Source organism: Asparagus officinalis, chromosome 10 (assembly GCF_001876935.1).
Source record: "Asparagus officinalis chromosome 10, Aspof.V1, whole genome shotgun sequence".
Lineage (NCBI taxonomy): Eukaryota > Viridiplantae > Streptophyta > Magnoliopsida > Asparagales > Asparagaceae > Asparagus > Asparagus officinalis.
The window spans coordinates 58,013,650-58,035,970 of NC_033803.1; the positions used below are offsets into that span (position 1 = coordinate 58,013,650).

The 22,321-nt window shown below is 34.5% G+C and overlaps 1 protein-coding gene across 3 annotated transcripts in view; it reads right to left on the reverse strand.

The window, feature by feature from the left end:
- The window catches only part of LOC109825060 (CMP-sialic acid transporter 4), a 21,652-nt gene continuing 693 nt past the window's right edge, over positions 1,363 to 22,321 (reverse strand). For 2 of the 3 annotated variants that reach the window (XM_020391766.1, XM_020391767.1), the window contains exons 3-16: positions 20,302 to 20,418; positions 15,733 to 15,789; positions 13,895 to 13,972; positions 13,671 to 13,715; positions 12,224 to 12,283; positions 11,836 to 11,958; positions 11,121 to 11,198; positions 10,844 to 10,913; positions 8,396 to 8,503; positions 8,110 to 8,243; positions 7,966 to 8,042; positions 3,510 to 3,558; positions 3,352 to 3,415; positions 1,363 to 1,727 (exon numbers count right to left, since the gene is read on the reverse strand). In XM_020391766.1, coding sequence (XP_020247355.1) covers positions 3,365 to 3,415; positions 3,510 to 3,558; positions 7,966 to 8,042; positions 8,110 to 8,243; positions 8,396 to 8,503; positions 10,844 to 10,913; positions 11,121 to 11,198; positions 11,836 to 11,958; positions 12,224 to 12,283; positions 13,671 to 13,715; positions 13,895 to 13,972; positions 15,733 to 15,789; positions 20,302 to 20,418 — 1,047 coding nt within the window. In that variant the 3' untranslated portion in view covers positions 1,363 to 1,727; positions 3,352 to 3,364. Of the gene's footprint in view, positions 1,775 to 3,351; positions 3,416 to 3,509; positions 3,559 to 7,965; positions 8,043 to 8,109; positions 8,244 to 8,395; positions 8,504 to 10,843; positions 10,914 to 11,120; positions 11,199 to 11,835; positions 11,959 to 12,223; positions 12,284 to 13,670; positions 13,716 to 13,894; positions 13,973 to 15,732; positions 15,790 to 20,301; positions 20,419 to 22,321 lie in introns of all 3 variants that reach the window. The other variant, XM_020391768.1, reaches the window with a different exon arrangement.

The following is a 22,321-nucleotide window of genomic DNA, read 5'->3' on the forward strand; positions in this document are numbered from 1 at the left end:
TGTACTTATTTGAATTTTTTGAATTAATTTCAAAGGATGAAGGATGTGAGATTGATGTTTTGAGGGGCTCACTAAAAAAATCAAGGACTTTGGCATATTTATCTGTGTGTGTGTGTGTGTGTGTTTACGATTTTCTATAAGAAATTGATTGTAACAAACTTTGTTGGTGAAGATTTTCTAGATGAAATTGATTGTACTAGACTTTGTTGGTTAAGATCTTCTATATGGAATTGGTTGTAATAGACTTTGTTGGTTAAGATTTTCTATGTGGAATTGATTGTAATAGAACTTGTGACTAGAATTGAATTATACTTTTTATTAGGAATATCATGATATTTACTTTAGATTTGTTTGGGTTCTTTCATTCACCTTTCTTTCTGCAAATATTATGTGTGAGAAATGTTGTTCTCTAATTAGTGTAATTGTGGTTGTGTTTTTGCTTGCTATTATTTACGAACGTGATGCTGATGGCCATTCAAGTTTTTGTGTTACAAATTTACCATTTTTTTAAATACATGTTTATTAACTTGTTACTTCACATGATATGAATGATATTGATTTTGAATTATTGATTTTAAATAATTATGCTTAAACTGCATCATTTTCTAGACCTCATTCAGAATCATCTTTCTTCACATGAGATTAAGAATAAATGGCAAGTCCAAAACCATGTAAGATTATACGCAAATTAGAATCATCATAAATTTGACTCAATTTTCTTGAGTTAAGATTGTGCGAACATATTCGGTAACTTATAAATTTTTTTCAAAATATGGTAGTATCAAAATTTAATTTAATTTAATTATTTTTTGTAAATTGTTTAAAAATCTAAATCTAATTCTAAGAAATATGAATTAAAATTATGTTGTGATATTTTTCTTCCTCATTTTCTCAGAAAGGTAACTAAACAAGAGAAAATAATTCTCATATGAATTTTCTTCTAACTTTCATTACAATATTCTTTCTAACCAAACAATAGAAAGAATATCATTTTCTTTTCTTTTTCTTTTCCTTTCTTTTTACTTTTTCTTTCCTTTTCTTTTCTCTCCCTTTCTCTCAAACCAAACATAGCATAAAAGAAAACCTGTGTAACAATACTTCTTGTATTTCCTTCTCTTTAAAGAAAATCTTCAATAGAGGAGGGAAAAATTTACTGCTGAAAGAGAGAAAGATTCCGGCCGACCGAGCAATCATCAGCTGCAATGTGATCCTTCCAAGCATCTGCTTTCGACCCCCCTCTGAACACACGAGCATCTACTATACGCATGCTCCAGTGAACAGATAGGTAAGAAAAATACTATTGCAAGTCATGTAACCCAATTCTTAAGAGGCAGAGACACATCCATAAACAGAAAACAAAAATCAGCAGAGGAAAACACTATTTCGGGCCTCCATTTTTTATTAAAAATAATAAAAGAAAACTCGTGTTACAGTCTTTACAGTGAAAATAGCCGAGAACAATACATTGAGAAGCAGCAGGACCTGGACAAAAATCACTATGATAGAGCAAACAATGTCATTTATGATACATAGAATTCAATCAGTGATGAAATATAATATCTCACTGTCATTCATTTGGAGATCTCGATGCAAGATCTTCGTCCATTTCAAGCCCCCGATGCTTGCTTTTCGCCTATAATCTGCTTACATCTATGAGTATATATACTATATTTATCCCGCAACGTATAGTTTTGTTCGTCTCTATATTGGATCTCCTCCCAAAATACCTAGAGCATAAGAGGCGCTAAATCAGTATCTAATGAATATGAAATGCCTGAAACAGAGAAGAGTACGTTAGAATTTGTAAATAAATCTCTAGCCAAGAAAAAAAAACCAAACTGAAGATTGCGGTATGTATGCCAAATGCACTGTGCAGCTATGGTGTTAAGCTGTCCTAGTTTAAAGAATAATTCATAAAATACAGTGCAGACTCAGGCAAAAAAAAATTCATGTAATCAAAACTATATGAACTCGTATTCAAGCGCATTACATATAATGAGTCTATTGAAGTAATTATGGTGATATAAAGTGCTTGCATGTGTGATAATGTTCTTTAGCTATAATGCAGATTTGTACTGGTCTGAGACATGAATAGTTTGTAACATAAAATATTTCCCTCATTAGTTACTAGAAAATTCAAAGTTCTCTACTAAAAGTTGAATAAATCATAAACTATATTTACAACGAAAATTCAAAGTTCTCTACTAAAAGTTGAATAAATCATAAACTATATTTACAACGAACTGGATTTAGAACCACTAACACGTGCATTCAATTCTTTTTTGAACTTCTTAGTCTCCAACACATTAATGATATGTAAACATTTCCCCAAATAAAATTTGGTGTTTGTAGCACAGCTGGACATGATATGTATCAATCATTACCCAGCACTACAAACTTGTAAAGTACTATCTACATCAAAATTATGTACAAGGCGGAATATGTTTGTGTTCCTTCTACAAAATTAATCATCTTAATCTTTTCTTTAGTTCCTTTCATATATGAATTGCAACACATAAGCACATTCATAGTTAGATGAAATTATAAATACAGAGTCAGGTACTCATATCTCAACTTTGAACTGCCATGTTGGACAACCCCGTGTCCATGTCGAAACATGAACTCGTGACCATGTAAATCATAGTCCAATGAGTGTATAATATGTTTTTGGCACATAAGAAATTTGTTATGAATTTTAGGGTTTACTAGAGGGGCGTGCGAGAAGTATTAGGCAAATACCAGATACCGTTATATCAAACTATCCATAACACAGCTTTATATCACAAAAGTGATATCAATATAATTATGGATCATCCATCATCTGGGACACATGATAGTCATACGAGTCAAATTGCAACGAATTTAATGCCTCAGCAACTGAGAAGATTGAGATTCACACCAATATATTGAAGTTTGCAATCTCAAGGATCAATAAGCAAAAGAAATCAAGAAACAGAAGCAACACCATTTAGGGAAGGATTCACAAAAATCGTGTTGTTACTATTTATGTAATGGATTAATTAGAGCCCTTATCTGAGAAGGATATCTTCAGTTCACTCTTTTGGCAGATTTTTTGGATGATGCCTTTTGTCTCTAATAGCTTTTCGGATTCAGCAATAGCTGGTTCTATTGTGTTGTGGACTTGATGATTCCATGATGGTAGAAGATGTTTAACAGATTTTTCTTCAGAGAGTAAATTTGAGTGACACATAATTTGGAAATATGCTTCAGTAGTGTTTTGATTACTCCAGAGGAACTACTGAAAGATTCCAAATCCACCAGCACATAATAACAAAAGCATCTCGGTGGCCATCTCTTCGATCAATAAAAGAGGCAAGGTTAGAAACATGCCTAGAGAGTAAGATCAGATAGGGAGCAGTGGCTGCCTCTCGTCAGGTTTAACACGATGACTAGCCTGTAAAAAAAGTTTAGATATCATATATGAGTATAATTTAGTCAACCAATAACAGCTAATAAATTAAATCCTCGACAGTACGAAATAGTCTTACATCTTCAGTTGCACCAGCCGTCATATTTACAAAAGATTCTTCTGTGGACCTGAAAATACGTGTTCATTCCGCAGATCAGAACATAGATAAAATTATATATCAAGAAGAATGCACATGATCATTAATATATTCACATATTTGGAGATGATTTGTATGGTCTTGAGGCTCCTATCCTCATTAGAATTAAGGTTTATAGAGAAACAGCTCATAAATTTACATCAAACTTTAAATAGAGTATAAAGCTACTGATGAAGTATTGTATTTTAATGGAGATCATAAAGCTAGTTACAGAACTGATAAGTCCAGATGATAACTAATAGCTTATAACAACCATGAGAACAACATAGCCTCATATCTTTCAAATCAGCTAGTTGACCAGATCTGAAAGAGTAATGCCATAAAAAAACATCGTTTAAAAGCTGGATCAGTTTTTTCTTCTTCTTCCGCTTCTACCTTTGTTTATTGTTTTTTATTTCAGCTTCTACTTAGAAAATTTTAGCTGGGTTGGAGGATACTATGGGGAGAAAGTGGCCAAATTTCATCTTCTCCTGTACACAAATTTTTCCTATTTTTGCCTTGCCTTTTTATGTTCTCTTTTCATTTGTGTAAAGGACATTTTGGGGACAGGGTTGCCCAAAATCTACCCCTCATTTGCACATATTTTTCCTTCATTCACTCCTGAATTGCTAGGGCATGCCCCTAAAGACAGCTCGCCCATACCCCATCACTCGAACATGTGTTTTCCACCATGATGAGATGGTAGTTACAGGCGGTAAGGATGTAGGAGGGGGTTAGAGTGGGTACGTACCTGATTTTGAATTTTTTTTTCTAATCTGATAGGTGTTGATAAAAAGAAAAGATTTTTGGTGGACTATAGAGATCACAAGGGACCTTAAAATTGGGTCAGAGACTGGGATTCGGAGAGGTGGAGAAAGTGTTGAAGGTTACAAGTTCTTGTTACAGATATTTTTTTAGATCAATTTCGATCTTTATTTCTCCTCTATTGTGTGAAATTTCTTGGCCACCTTATGTGATTTTGAAATTTTATATGTTTCTGTTGTGAAGTAGATCTTGTTTGCAGTTTTGATGTGTATTATTTTCTTTCTTTTGATTGATTTGATTCTAGGGTTCTTGATCAAAGGAAACACCTATGGTCAATTTCTCTTCTGCCAAGTGAAATATTTGATAGTCATGACGTGGAAATCACCGGGAAGATCTCAATTTTATTTTTCTCATTTTTTTAATTCTTTCTACAGATAATAGGTGAAATTGGGGTGTTCATGTTGATCCTTTATCAGTTAAAATCAGTGTGTTTGATCTGTTGTGCATCACAATCCAATCATGTACGTTTTTGGAACTTCTTTGTTAAATATGTGATTTTTGTCCTACAAAAGCTTCCTAAATGAATGCTTACGATGGAAATCATTTGACATTGTACCGTGTAACTTGGTTTCAGTAAATGATTTTTTATACCAAAATTTGGTGAGTACCAAAATTTGGTGAGTAATTTAGTTTCACTAGAAATGTGAGGAGAACACATGATTGAATTCAACAATTTGAAAAAAATTCATGCCTCAAGTTAGCACACTGCTGACTTTTTTCTTAGTTACTTGAGAAAAAGACTTGAAAGTTTGCTATAAAGCAATCCTACGAATGGATGAAGGAAAATTAGAATTGTGAAATTGTGGACGAAAGAAGAATGGCATTGATATGTTCTGTCATGTGTAGTCAAGACTTTGAATTAAGTGAAGAATGTTAGGAATAATCCAGAATTCGCATCTATAAGTGGTTAGAAAAGCTCAAATAAATTTGGTGTAATCCACATAGAGTAGCTTAAATGATCAGAGAACAGTTCCAATTCTATTTGAGTTTGAAAGCTAATTTAAGCATATTTCCTTTTGATAAAGATGATCAGAGAACAGTTCCAATTCTATTTGAGTTTGAAAGCTAATTTAAGCATATTTCCTTTTGATAAAGTTTGCTGAAAATATTGTTCAACTATTTGAGTTTGAAAGCTAATTTAAGCATATTTCCTTTTGATAAAGTTTGCTGAAAATATTGTTCAAAGCAGATACTACATCCAAAAGTAATAACGGTATTTGAATTTGCTCTCCAAAGTGTGCACATGAAGCGTGGATTACATGAACGATTAATCATATTCAGTGAAAGGAAGAGATTGAATTAAGTGGGGGTAATTAGTATTAACCCACAATGAAATTTTTAGTGGTTAGTCGGTAATGCCCTAAGTTGTCGAAACATATAATTTAAAAGGTTAAATAATAATTCAAACTCAAGTAACTTTAAGGACCCTTGGACAAAGTTCGCAACAACTAATAGTTCGTTTAAAGTGGAAACAACAACTACAGGTAACATATTTGCATTTCCTTTCCATAATACATACAAGAAGGTTTAGACAAAACATATTAACTTAAACTGTGTCAGAATAAATTCGAATCAGGATGTAGTTTTGACTATTGTAAGCTTATTTGTTTTTGGTAAAGTTTCGAACAAGTAATAACTCATTTTGAAGTGAACCTGTAAGCATTGGGTATTTGAAGTTTCCCTTCCATAAATTACATATCTATAAGCATCTACACATAAGAAGATTGACATAAAACAACTAGCTTGGTTAAACTACCGTAACGATATTAGTATTTAGAAAATCAGGTTTGGAGTTACAAATTGCATATTGTAACTTTGCTTTTGAGAACATGCACGTTAAAAGTGAGTAGTGAGAATATTAACCAATAAGAAAATTAACATATTTTTTACCATAAATTTCTACATTTTCCTTATATTGTTTGTTTCCAGTGTAATAAATATTTATAATATGTATCATGTTAATAATATAAAAGGTAAATATTGTGAACGAATGGTGGACTTTCATAAACATGCTAATACAAGAAGTGAAGGCTTGGTACATTGGTAACGTCATTCAGTCACAGAGTTAGATCTTGCTTTGAGGCCCTAAGGATTTCCCTACGATTAAATAGAAGAAGGCCAAAAAGGTGCAATACTTAAATGAAATCCCATATAGCAGGAAGTCTCTGTTGTGGCGCATTAAAGGGAACTGAATAGCATGATCATCGTTTTCCTTGGATGCATTGCAGAAACATGGAAAGGATAACCTCCCGTAGCTACAAAGGATTCATATGAAAGGGCCCTTGCATACTTTCTTGCAAATATCATATGAGGTGTAAATGAACTTAATACTAACGCATCTTAGTTTGTTGTTAATTCTCCTATATCTAATTTCTTTTTTTATTTCATTGATTTATAGGAAAATTACACTGATGTTAACTTTAATACCTTCAAACCACTAATTCTGGCTTTCATAATGAAATGACAGGTTTTAAATTTTCTCTCCTCAGCTAAAAGTTTAAATACTTTCAAACATGAGTGGAGGTGTTCAATTTTCTTTATATCTGTTACTTCATAGTAATATTTAAGAAAATAATAGTTATTATGAAACCTTGTTAAATGACAATGGTCTATAGAGACCAGTTTTTTATGTATTGTAATGTGTTCCAGCATTTCAGATGTTATTTTTGGAGGACGGAGACTACCGAAACTCAATGGAAGGAGCAAAGCAAAAGCTTGACATCTTGAAAGCGAAATTAAAGGCAAGAGATTCTTTGAGGACATGTCATTGGGTTGATAAATATTACAGCAAGCTGTGATGCATTCTGAATTGGAGTACTCCGCCAAATGGCTGAACTAGATTTGTTCGATGGAGAAAATTATTTTTCCAACTTTATGGAAGCGGCTCAAGATTTTAGGCTATGATATTGTTATGAAAAGGCTACCTGTATGAAATAGATAGCTTGCTTACTTCAAGACTAGGAAAAAGGACTTGCAGCTTGCAAAACTTACTGCAGTTTATTGTATAATTATACAATGCACTAGATGCACATATGATATTAGTTAATACTATAAAGGATAAGAAACAAAGAGAGTTAATGTTTCTACTGTTAAAATAATTAGAAATTGTAATGTATAAAAATCTAATTTCTGCAGCAACTGGATATTATTCTCATGTTTTAATCTGCTTCTACTGTGTTCAGAACATAATTAGACATTGTATCAAAATCTAATGTATTTACCAATAAGATACTATCTCATGCTTTAATCTATGTTAATGATAAGCGCTTTTATTAGAACATATGATGGATGAAAAGCTCCAATAATAGAATGTAATGTGTGTGTATGTACTGTTATCTTTTTGCCTTTTTAAATTTTCATGCTATAGAAAAAAAATGTCAAATTTACTTTTACACTATGACTATAAGTCTTTAGAGAAATATGTTTTTGATTTATTTAAATTGAGCTTGAGTTCTTAGCTTCCCCACGTCATGCGGGGGCGTATTGAGCAAAAAATAAGTAATCTATAATAAAATATAAAATAGTGCATGCAACACCCACAAAACCAAGTCCAACAATATAATAGAGCTTGCACCTGATATTTTTGGGATCATTCATTTCTACTGTCCCTTGTGGTGTCTCGTCTCTGACTTTTGCAAGTGGAGAAAAGAACTGGTGTAGATAGAATTGTTAGCGATATCCAAGAAATAAATTCTTGCACAAGAATTTCAACACTTACCTGGTGCATTGAAATGAACACTATAGAGATTCCCAAGATAAAGTTTATAGTTAGAGTATGACCAAAAAGTGCAGCAGATGCTATGCCAGTGAAAATAGTGGCAACTGTTGACGAATATTTCTTCAAGATTGTGTCTGCAACACCATCAGAACATTAATTTAACATCTACACCATAACTTAACCAGTACAGGATATTTGTACTCCAAAGGGTCAAAACAAGGCGACCAAAATGATTAGTTTCGAAGAAAACAAATTCACTGAAAGAATTTTATCAGCCTTATTTTACCTGCATATTTGAAGAAAAATGATGATAATATGCCTTGTGCTGCGTTGTTGACGATCAGTAACATTGTAGCTTTAGAGTGGCCCTGAAGGATGTCAAAGCTACTAGATCCTGGAAATGTATAAAACATGTCAGTATTTGTCCTTGGAAACATATAGGTTACCAGAACAAAGATCATGAAGTTCACACTAAAAGAGTTGCATGAGACCAAAAATTTGTGATTTGATATGTGAACTGGACCAACAAAGCCCCAAAAAGAACTGAGGCAGCTGGAAAGATGATTCATTTGATATCGTTTGAAACAGCTATCAGATTTGTTGGATTTTAGAACTATGAATATGCATCCATTCAATATATAATGAAACAATGCATCACATACACCAAGCATCCATCAAACAAAAAACTGTCAGTGTGTGCTTCTCAGCTTGTGTCCCATGTTCTGTCCATGTCTGCTTTGTTAGCCGGTAAAACTTGCAGATGACATGATCATTACCATATATGTCGAAACATTCACCTTGGCAACTTTTTTGTGTGTCGGAATGGCTATCTAAGATTCTCTATTACAAACTGTACAGAATACATACCCTAAAGTCCGAACATAGTTCCAGCCAGCCATCATTAATAATTTAAGGAATGTCGTAATAGTAACAATCATATCATAAATTAGACCAGATTGCTAAGAATTTCATATCCCATATTGGATTAAAGCAGAAAAGGGGCCATTTTCAGTTCTGAAGGAGAAAATTCCCACCTGTTGGGCCACATGCTGAAAGCATGATCGCTTAACTTGTCTGACTCAACGTATGGAGTATTCAAATTGAATTCTTTTTCTCCATTTAGCTTCATTAAAGGCAAATTCCTATGTTGAATAGCAGGTATTGTAGCCTTTTTTCCCACCCTTTCTTCATGTTCATTTAGGTTTCATCCTCTTCCCGCCGATGCAAATATGATCCTACTGTCCATCCCTACTGTTCATCCTAAAAGTTACTATTAAAGGTGTCCAGTTGACATGTCGAAAGGAAAAGTTACTAAAAAGAAAAGCTTATCAATTCCAGCATTTCTTAAATGAAAATTGTTTTGTTCTTCTGAAAAAGAAACTCAATTTTGTCAATCAAATACCAACAAGAATGTGTTGAATTATTGGGTATTCAACCTGAATCCTACAAGCCGAGTTTTAATCTGCATATGAATATTGCGTCTCATAGCAGCATGGATCAAGGTATTGAGTTATACCAGACCATGTAATGGATCAACATTTAGATCTTTACTAGCCAATACAATACCAACTTATGCCATCTCTACTTGCAAGTCTATTGAGAAAAGCTCCGCTTTTGGCAGCCTAAGCGGTTTGCAAAGCCTGAGCGGTGAATCAACGTTCTGCTTTTGTCGAAAGCGGCCAATGAAAACTGATTAGCGCTTTGTGCTTGAAAACGCAGCAGAAAACTTGTAAAGCGCTGCAAAATAAATAATAAATACAGATAAAACCCTCCGCTTCTCTCTCTCCTCTCCGCTTCTGCAACTCGAGATGAAAATAGACCCTAACCCTAACTTCCGCTCCAGCTCACCAACTGCGTCCGGCCAACTCTGCCGCCTCCCGCCACCAAATCTGCGTCTAAATCCGCCTTCTCTAACAAGCTTTGCCTTCACCATTACCATCACACCATCACCTTCTCTTGAGCTCCTCATCAAAGCTTATCATCACCATCTTTAGTCAAAGCTCATTATCACCATCTACATCTACAGTCAAAGCTCCTCCGCCTTGTTCTCCAGTTCAAATCCGCTTTTCTACTTGGCATTTCTTGCCGCTTTTTGCCGCCAAAGCCCCAGAAAGCCGGAGTGGTGCCTCACCACTTCGCCCGGCTTTCCACTTCCACAATGTTGCTTGCAACTATAGCCAATCTTGTTGAAGAAAATCGAACTGCTCAAAATCAACACTTGACTATCCTTGGCATGTGATTCATGGGTGTGAAAGGTCAAAAGTTAAATATCTTAACGTGCTAACACATATGCCTTCAAACATCATGTTGTTTCAGCTGATTAATTTATTTTCTCTAAAGGAGGGGCAAACAACAATGGTACATTATTTGAAGTTCTAAGATTATAGATAAGGAATTCATGTGACCATATAAAAAACTTGAAATCAGAACCATTATTTAAATCGTCTTTGTGTCACATATCAGACAAACTTGGAGAAAGTATTACAAATAAATGGAAATCTAAAACTACCTTGTTTAGCTAGTATATGGAAAAGAATAAACACGTGACAAGTGGAAATTAAAACTACTTTGTTTGAGCATTAAATGGAAACAGAAAGATCATGTCATACGAATCACCAGGACTTATAGGCTGACAATCTTTTATAGCAACTATAGCGTGTACTTAGATTCAGAATGACTATATAAGCATTTTAAAGTGAACTTGTCAATGTAGGTCATTATTTGCAATCAATACCTTTGACAATGGCAGTTCCAACTATGCCAAGAAAGTTGAAGATTGCACCATAACCATATAAGAATAAGTTCTGAAAATGAAGACAAGTATATAATAGCAATCAGAATATTTCAAACATGAATAAAATTAATAGAACGAGCAACCAAGTTTCTATATCAAACCAAGAGAACTACAATTAAATAATCAACTGGAAAACATAAGATTAGTGTGAAGCATGAACATAACAGTATTAAACTAGAAATTGTCCACTTCCCAATTATTTAGTCTTTAGAGTTACCTGAAGATAGATACTAGTGTCAAACTGGCTTTTCAAAGCATATTCATTGTATACTGAAGCTAGAGATGGAACTGTTACCTGCAAAGTGTAACATCCATGTAAATATCTCTGAGGTCAGAAAGAAGCAAACTTATCTAGGTAGATATGTTCCTACCCAATTAGCGTGTTATCTGACTTTAAACACAAGCTGTTAGCAACTAGCTTTTATCGAGATTTTAAATGTTATTTGCTCCTAAAGCAAAGGAAAAACAGCATATGATATTAGGTAACAAGAGCTTCGGCAATCCATATAAAACGATATTCGACTAATATATGAGTCTCAACCTAAGCTGGCAGCTAGTAATTCCAGTGAATATATAATAACAGAAAATTGTGAAAGGAAAAATGCCTAGACCATCAAATATCTAAGTTAAATAATCAATCTTTATAGGAAAACGTAAGTTTCGGAACAAGGCAATAAAGAGTCTTCATCAGGAAATTTGATGGCGAAGTTTTCAGTATGAGGAAATTGTTTCTCAAGTCCTAAAGATTCAAATTGCCGCTTATAGTGTTAATAAATTGAAAGAACTATGAATGATAAACTTCTAACATAGTAAATAAAAACCAGTGGCTAAGCCTAAAGCAAGAACTAGAGCTTATAACTTTAAGATAGTCCAACCTAGAACTATGAGGGAAAACTTGGATTTCATAAATCTAGAAGTTGGTATTTACTTACAAAGATCAAAGTATACAGGTATGCACCCGTTGCAACTGGAAGACCAAGTGCATTGGTACCTTCAGGCAGTGACTTGAGCTGATTAACACTTATTCCGATAAGCAAAAGTGCAAGAGCTTCCCACTGTTTGAGAAGAAATAAACTGAGAATATTTAGAAGATGCAAATTACGACTTTACGAGTTTGACACCTCTAAATTTACTATTAAAGAAAAAAATAACAAAAGGAAAGCTAGCAACTTTAATGGTTACATTAATAAAAATCATCTAAATTATATATGTTCATAGGCTTCTTGAATATCCAAATTAACCAAGACTAATACTTCTTACAAATATTTAACTAAAGTTAGAGAAATTTAAAATACAAAGAGCCCAGACGGTAAAACTTGCCTGAATCACTGAGAAACGCCTTTTCATTATCATCTTTAACAAGAGAGCAATAACCAAGACCTACAGGAATTAGGAGCACACAAGAAGGAAAATTATCATAACCAATCTCACAGAAACATGATATCCATTATTTTTTTGAATTCCTCTCAAAGAACCATGTTTGAAACAATGTACAAAGGAGAAACAAAAGAAATCAGGATGCAAACTTGTCAGATAAACTAAGTGATGAACATAAACGTCTATGTTTGAGGCATTGTGCGACTGTGTGAGACAGAGAGAGAGAGAGAGAGAGAGAGAGAGAGGGAGGGAGGGAGGGAGGGAGGGAGGGAGGAGGGAGAGAAAGGAGATAGGGAGGGAGGGAGATTGACCATCCAATAAGCATTTAACCAAAATCAAGTGTTTTAGAGAGAGAGAGAGAGAGAGAGAGAGAGAGGGAGGGAGGGAGGGAGGGAGGGAGGGAGGAGGGAGAGAAAGGAGATAGGGAGGGAGGGAGATTGACCATCCAATAAGCATTTAACCAAAATCAAGTGTTTTGGAGACAATTCACCACAGCCAAGTGATCGTCAAACAGAGTATTTAAATGGAGACCACTCGTTAACATGTCCAAAGTATATATTTTCTCATCCACGGCGTGGATATCATTAAGAGTGATATAGATCATCCAGTGGGATGCTGTACCATGTGTTCGCAAAGGTGCACAAAATTTTCTACAGTGCAGCTCATACCGCTTTATTATTCACACATGACGTACAGAGAGACTTGATAAATGAACAGTTGTGATTGAAATGTTTCAGCAGAAACGCATGTGCATGGAGTTATTTAATGAATAACAATTTGTATTTGAATGATTCAATTAAAATTGAAATGTTTCAGCAGAAATGCATGTGCATGGAGTTATTTAATGAATAACCATCTGTATTTGAATGTTTCATAACCTAGTAAATCCATATCATATACAAGATAGATGTGAACATCTGCAAAAAGATCTAAAACACAAAACACACATGACCACCTGTAAAAGAGACTACAATATTTGTGTCGCACACTGACATGCGTGAACTTAATAAAAAAGCCTTTGTATTTGAAATATTCCAATAACCTAGTAAATAACCCAGTAACACTATGAAATACAAATAGACAGCCGTCTGCAAAAGAAGTTCTAAATTTAATCACATGGATGATGATTATACGAAAATGAGGATAGTTTCCCAATGCATTTGTGCATGACATGAGGCTTAACACATTCATGCATGACATGAGGCGTAACACATTCAAGAATGTCTCAACTAGAATCACATGAATTTTCTTATTTAGCAGTGGGTGGCAGTTACCCACCTTACCTAGCTATTGTAATGCATAGCCATCATGCGTGACTGATGTCACAACTTAAATGGTAAAACACAAATATTTTGAAGTAGTGACCTGGTAAAGATCAGACAGAGAATACCTTTAGGTTGCTCAACATTTTCACTGTTGCAGGATTGAAATATAACTGCAGAAAGAAACAGAGAAACAGTTAAAGAACATACTAGGAAAAGTCAATAGGCCAAATGAGCTTAAGAATAGAAGTCACCAAGGTCACCAAGAAATCAGATTATTCTTCCTTTTTTTGGGTTAGGAATAGATGCCAAACTGAACTAGGACAAATTATCTAAGTAACGCGATTTATACCTGCATAATGAACTTTAGGTAGTTGTTGATGGCATATAAAAGAGCTGGAACAGCCAGAAGAACATTATTGCGAGCAGCCTGAAAGAGAACTAAGGAACAATCAACTAGCGGTTGGTTAAGCAACTTAAAGATCAATGAAACAAAGACTTTCTCAAACAAAAAATAAAGATCACAGTAGATTAATTGGGAAAATTGCTAGTAGAAGCCACATAATTTATAGATGCCAATTGAGTTTGAAAGGATTGAACTTGATGTGAACAAACGGAAAGTAATACTCCTTAATTAGATAAAAAAAAACATCCGGTCTCCAGTCTCTGGTCTCAGAGATACTCATGGACCGGTCATCTTGAACCCTAATCTATTGAAATTATTGGACCAGACCTCTTGAACATATTGATATTGATATCTTAACTTAAGGTGCACATCAGCATCAATGAATGAAGCCATATTCGGGGTTTGAAACTTTGCCTGCTATCCATCCATTTTAAGGAAAACAAAGTAAAAATTTTGTAAAAATCAGCATTTTTCTTAAAGGTGAAAAATTGCTGCCAACCACAAGAGGCTGTTTCACTGGATTTCAGTAGGCAAGAAACCTACATGAAACCTGATCATAGGACAGTCTTGAGCTTAACTGCTATATATGTAGTTCAATTTGCACGATCAAACTAAAATTTTCAATATTGGGACTAAATTTAAATTTCTTCGCAAATCAGAAACTACAAATTTTCCCAAATCATAAGGAAATCATGTTTGTGCGTATTTATCTTACATTAAAGACATACAATTAGAACAAAAGAACTTGTATAACTCAATCCTCAGATATTCCCATCATGATTTATCCATGTGGCATATGTACAGTGTTAACTATTAAGTCAACCAATTCAGTCAGATGTCATCATCAGCTATGTCACAAGGGTTTTGGCATACACTAGATTCCAAAGTTTACATATTTCGAATAGGATCCCCAAATCTTCATATTTTTTAATTAGAATCTTAAATCCTCTAAGTTCATTGAAATTACCCCCTCTCATTTAATGCAATCAGTGTTGCCCATTTCACTAACTTCAAAATTTATCTCCACTTGGACAATTTTGTCTCTATGAATTTGGACAGCCTCCTTGTTGCTTAATCCTTTCTTCACCATCTCCTTCACTTAAAGGTCCACCAAACAAATTAAGTCTCTGTCCTCTTTTCACATTAAAATCCAAAACTTAACTATACCTCCACCCCAAATATCTGCTCTGTCATATTCATTTTCTCCTCCCACTCTTTCTTGCTCTCACTCCCTTGTAGAAAAAACAAACAATTTAAGAGAGAAGAGGGTGAGGGATTTTGGGGGGTGGATCACAATGGGCTTGAATTCAGGATGGTTTGGATTGGAGAGAGACCATAATGACTTCAGATTAAAAAAAAGGGTTCCATTGTGAATGTGTGGTGAGATTGAGAGAATGTTAAGTAACCAATGCGATTTTGGTAAAATCCCTCTCTGTTTAGCTCTTAACCAAACCTAAGTAAGGAATTTGAATAAAAGTTGCTAACATGGCGTAACCTAAATTTGTGAAGATTTAAACATGTGATTATGGTCGTCTGATATTATTAAAAAAAAACTTAAATCAGTAAACCAATAAGCAAAAGTTACAAGCCTAAAATATGCTTTCTCTGCATAAATAAAAAACATTGAACAATAAATAATAAATGAATAACACCATGATGATAAACAATGAAATTTTATGTACCGACTTCACAAGTTACAATGAAGCAAAAATTCAAATAAGAAACATATGATGCAGAATAGCTTCAGCATGACTATCAATTCAGTTTATACAAAACATGTTTACCTGCACGAAGGTTGAAACAGAAAGGAGAGGTTTCTCGCCTACATTTTGATGCCTAGCCTGTGAATAAGCAAATATATATAGATGACACTATGCTTGAGCACTTTTAAGATAAAGAGAAAATGAATGAAGGAAATTCGGAGCATTACACAATTAAGTTATATTTACTTTCACAATTATCATATGTCGTTAGTAGTACCCCCATGATTTTAATTTAATTATTTAATGCAGGATCCTTGATTTAATGAAGTGGTGAATTTAAATGCAGTTCGGCTATATAATTTTTGTCTAATCTGTCACGTGAAATAAAAGACAGAAAAAATACTATATTCTTTGAATATAACAGAAAATATTCTTTGAATATAACAGAAATAAAAGACAGAAAAAATACTATATTCTTTGAATATAACAGAAAATATTCTTTGAATATAACAGAAATAAAAGACAGACAAATACTATATTCTTTGAATATAACAGAAAAATATTGATGACCACATATGAGCACATTGATAATCTAAAGTTGCCAGTTTGGTTAACCAATCGGAAGTCCCTAATCAAGTAAACCCCAAAAGAAAGTTCAGTATGCTATTTCATATTCTTATGATGGTATTTCATCAGTCCACGCTTTCTATCTAATGGTATGTCATTTTCCAACATGGTTGTCTTTGTTATTCTAAATTTCTAATAATACTAAAACTCTGAAGCAGCGAATGGAAGCAAGGTACAACTCTACCTATGCAATATCTGCAGCAGGGATGGCTAGTTTCATATTACGACATATAATCAGAAGATCAAGTAAGAAGCTTACTTATCCCATAAAAATTTGGAGCCTCTTTAATAAAAAAAATTGCACTACCACATCAATTCTTTAAAAGATCATGTAATAAAGCATAGGTTACCAGACACTTCATCTAGGCTCCCATATCCATGTCCGGCACTTCCCGTACCCGTGTTCATGTCCGACACTTCTTGAATATATACTTACATTTATTAAGACATGTTTTAGTTTAAAAAATTCGTGAATCGTGATACACTTCTTGAACGTATGCCATGCACTTCACTTCAAATTTATGCAACTCATTAAACTCAAGACAGGTTCGTTTAAGCACATGCTTAGTTCCTAAGTATGATTTTATAGGGTTATTTGGATATTTAGTTCAAAAACGAGCGTTTTTCAATTTATAATCTACTCAATGAAAGAAACATAAAAACGATATAAGGATTTTAGTTCTCATAACATACGACTGGAAGACAATATCGACCTCATATAGATTATTAATCTTAGTAAGTATATATCTAGCCGCATCCTCGTATCCTAACTTTTACAATTCTGTCGTGTCTTGTATGACTGCATCCACACCTATTGATACGAGTCGTCGTGCGAGCACCCTTTGGTCGCGGAATTACCAAAAGGTGGGTTGAGAAGAAAACAATTAAAACACAAGAACAATTCAGTATGACGAAGAAAAATACCTTCTCTAGATTATGAAGAATCAATTATTACAAATCTCTCCCTCATAATCTCACTAGAATCGAAAACAACCTCTCAATCCTCTCTAAACCCTAATACAATGATTAGAATCTCTCTGATCTAAGACCTCATAGATCCTCACAATCTAAACCCTGATCCTTTTGATTAGGATCTCACTTAGACCTAAAACCCTTTAGATCTACATCTTGGTCTCTCACCTCTTTTCTGATTTTTTTAAGATCATGTTTAGAAACTCTAAACAATCATTTATATAGGTGTACAAACGTGGATGGCAATCTGGTAAATAACTAGACCAAACCCCAACAGGAATTCGTGCAAACAGAAACCCAAACGAACCAGGAAAACTTCGATGAGTCGACTCATGAACAGTTATGGGTCAACTCATGACCTCATATGAGTCGACTCATAACTGATGAGTTGACTCATGACAGGCATGAGTCGACTCAACCTGATGAGTCGACTCAACCTGATGAGTCGACTATGTACATGTATGAGTCGACTTACGAGCTAAAAACTGGATTCTTCGAATCTGCTGCTCGTCGTCTCGTTCCACTCTTCCCCTGCGTTCCACTGTACTGATTGACACCTCTATTCTCATGCTATCATGAGAATCATCTATCCTCAAGCTCCCATGAGGATCGCTAAGTTCCGAAGAGAAGATACACATGTATCATGCTTTGATTCTTCGTTCTTCCGACTCGCTTCACGCTCTATCCTGTGCTCCGCTGTATCGCTTCACACCACTATTCTCAAGATATCATGAGAATCACCTATCCTCAAGCTCCCATAAGGATCACTAAGCTCCCGAAGCAGAGAAGAAGATACACACGTATCATGGCTCCCCTCTTTAAGAACTTGAAGTCTCTTTCAAGTTTAGAACTTCTGCTGAGGGAACTCTCGGGCCCCTCCATTTTTGTGGCCTTCAATCATATTTTTCTTCCTTAATCTCTAAACTCCTTCCAAAGAAAAGGATCTCGCCTAGCTTTTTGTATTGCGATCGAGTCAGGACCATACACAGAATGCCCCCTTCGCAGAATCTGATCGCTCTGATACCAACTTGATACGAGTCGCCGTGCGATCACCCTTTAATCGCGGAATTACCAAAAGGTGGATTAAGAAAAAAATAACTAAAACACAAGAACAATTCAGTATGACGAAGAAAAATACATTCTCTAGATTATGAAGAATTAATTATTATAAATATCTCCCTCACAATCTCACTAGAATCGAGAACAACCTCTCAATCCTCTCTAAACCCTAATACAATGATTAGAATCTCTCTGATCTAAGATCTCATAGATCCTCACAATCTAAACCCTAATCCTTTTAATTAGGATCTCACTTAGACTTAAAACCCTTTAGATCTACATCTTGGTCTCTCACCTCTTTTTCTGATTTTTTAAGATCATGTTTAGAAACCCTAAACAACCCTTGATATAGGTGTACAAACATGGCTGGCAATCTGGTAAATAACCAAACCAAACCCCAACAGGAATTCGTGCAAACAGAAACCCAAACGAACCAGAAAAACTTCGATGAGTCGACTCATGAACAGTTATGAGTCGACTCATGACCTCATATGAGTCGACTCATAACTGATGAGTCGACTGGTCAAAGACTTTTGCTAACAGGGCTTGAGTTCTTGAGTCGACTCATGACAGGCATGAGTCGACTCAACCTGATAAGTCGACTCATTTACATGTATGAGTCGACTCACGAGCTGAAAACTGGATTTTTCGAATCTGCTGCTCGTCATCTCGTTCCACGCTTCCCCTGTGTTCCACTGTACTGATTGACACCTCTATTCTCATGCTATCATGAGAATCATCTATCCTCAAGCTCCCATGAGGATCGCTAAGTTCCGAAAAGAAGATACACCTGTATCATGCTTTGATCTTTCGTTCTTCCGACTCGCTTCACGCTCCATCCTGTGCTCCATCGTATCGCTTCACACCACTATTCTCAAGATATCATGAGAATCACATATCCTCAAGCTTCTATGAGGATCACTAAGCTCCCGAAGCAGAGAAGAAGATACACACGTATCACCTATATCCGCATCTGCACCCATATACGTGCAACATAGAATAAACCTAATTGCTCACGTAAACGATTGGAGCCTCTTGAAAAGGGCCACATGGTACGGAAAAAAACTCCAACAATATAACCTAAGTTGAGCAACAATTCATGACGCGGACTACTTAGTATGGTAAGGTTTCTTGCGGTAAAACAAGCTCATGGATAAAAATTGATTTAGGTAAAAAGGTTCTCAAGTATTTCACATGATAATTTAAGCAAAGATGACTAAATAATAGCACAAAAAATTATTTTCTTTAAGAGAATTTGCTCCTCACTTAATTTAGTATCATACGATGATAATTTAAGAGAAGATGACCAAATAATAGCACCAAAAAATGCTTCTCTTTAATAGAATTGCTCTCACTTAATTTACTAACATACAATGATTAAATGAAATCTACAAAATTAGCATGAAGAAAGAAAGGGTGTTGAAGATTTAAAAAGTTGCAATCATGCTTCACAAGAATCTTAACCTTAAACTAGCCAAACAAACTTATATAATTATATCATAACAGATAGTCAATCACAGTAGACCCAGAATTGAAGTTAATATTTTGGAAAAGAAACAAAGCTAATTGATTACCTCATGTGCAACTTACTTAACTTTTCATAGATCATTATCATATGGTGTCTGTCTGATTCAACTAGCAATCTAGTCACTTGAAATGGCAGAATCAAACATCATTTATTCTATCCTAGGACACTTTAACTGGACATTTCCTAAATGCAACTACTTTATTTAATGAATTTACAGTCAGAATTAGCACTAGCCTTGGAATTTTTATACATCTGACCGAAAAGTCCATATATGCAACTCGGATGCTTATAGATTTAGTTTCAGCAGGTCTTCCAGTAATCCAAAGGCCATGCCAAGGAATGCTTCCTGATTTTATTTATTTATTTATTATTTTTTGGGGGGTATGGCTTATTCGCATGCATCATTATATGCCAATGCAGAAATTAACAAATTTCAAAATGCAGTAGTAAATTACAAAACAAACCTGAAATAATAGCATCACAATGGCAAAGAAAACCTTCGTAGTCTCCGTCAAAAAGTTCACGCTGATGGGACTAAACTTAAAGCTACCATCCACCTTCGACATGTAGACCAAAATAGGCTGGAGGAAAATTGGAAGCCGGTCATTGCAGTACAATTTTACATACAGGTAGAGTTACATGGAAGAGATTTTTATGCAGAGTTCTGCAGCCAAGTAAAGTTTTGACCACAAGACAAGAAATTCTTATATTATCAATAACATGTGTCTACCAAAAAGATAGCATTCATCAGAACTGCCAGGAGGCAAAAGAGATGGTGTACTAATTGGTAGACTGGACGTAAGGAGACTATTAACTATGATTTTTGGTAAAATCTTTTCATTTTCATCAATGTATAGAAATATATGTCCGCACATTATTAAAAAAACAAAGATCATCACAAATACAAGGGAGATTATAATCCATAATTTGGTACAAGCACATTTAGATTTTCCAAGGGCAGCTGTGCATCTGTTCTGTATCGCAGTATCACTATGAGCTAATCATTCTGATGGATACTTGAGCATTTTTTTACTGTTACCTACTTGACTTTTCCTACCTAACTCAACCATGAAGTAGGTGGATAGTGCACTTTGGAATGATTATGTCACATATTCATCACTCCAGTTTCTTAGGCAGTTGATATTACAAAAAATGCTTTTTAATTTTTTTTTCATAAATATAACTGCTTTAAAGAGGCTTATTTAGCTTGGATTATTTTAATTTTTTATATAACAATGATGTTAACTATCAATTCAAACATAGGATCATATCATCGTGCCTATTCTAGACTTTAGTAATCTTATTTTAGTGGTGTATATATAGGGCTTAATGGTTATGAGTTGCCACCTCATTTGACTAAAAGATCTACTAAGAGATGAAGAATGATGCAACTAGCTACTAGGAGATAAGTACGAATGTGTATCAGTATGCATATAGTCTGTGTGTCTATACCCACTAACACTTTTATACATACTAGAGTAGGATCTTTACATAAAAGCATATTACATTATAAGCAGGGGAGGAGAGAGAAATACTTTGCAGGATGGGCATAATATCAACTCTATTGGAAATCTTAAAAAAAATATCACTTTTATACAAGAAAAAATTAAAGTAAAACTTTAACCACAAAATACATGTATTAGACTATATGTCATCCTGCCTATTATTTTGCAATAAAGAACTGTCTTATTTAATTTCCATTCTTTCTGTCCTCTTTAAGACCTGAATCTAGGAAAATACTTTTTTCCAAGGAAAAAGGCTACAAGGTTCTACATAAACAATTTTTACAATAAACAACAATTGCATGGAAAAAGAAATTAATCAATAATCCTCTATAAGACCAAAGAGGTTGTTACATGGTAGGATATAGAAATCAAAATGAAGATCTTATATGGTATAGAACAGATATGTCAGGAATCAATTATTCACTACTCAACATCTAAAACATGACAAGCATGTATAGAATCATTCTCTCTAAGATCATTGTTTTCGTTAGTGTGACTCGAATATTGATTTGCAAATCCGAACCCGAATTGGACTCAACACTGTTTAGCTTTGCATTGTCTGGCCGAGAACTACAGGTCCTCTTTGGATATGTTTTTTTTTTTTTTTTTTTTTGGAAAACTTTGGATAGGATATTTAATCTTAATGGAGTTCTTATCAAGTGTGCAGAGTATGAAGATAAGACAAAAAGGAGTCTAATGTGACTAAGAGTTCAGTGGGAAATTCGTTGATAGCAGCAACTAGCAAGTCTAATATCGGATAATCTCTATGATGAAATTTGATCAGCCGAGCCTAGCTAGCAGAGAAAGGCCAGAGCCTTTTCGGATCACCTGTAACAAACTGTCAATCCGTGGGGTTTTAAGTTCTTTTGGTTGTTGACATAAGCTCTCTTTTGTTCTTTATTTGAGAGAGATTGTATTGAGATTATTTCGGTTGTGATTGGGAATTGAGCAATAGAGAGATCTCCACATTGTACATCTG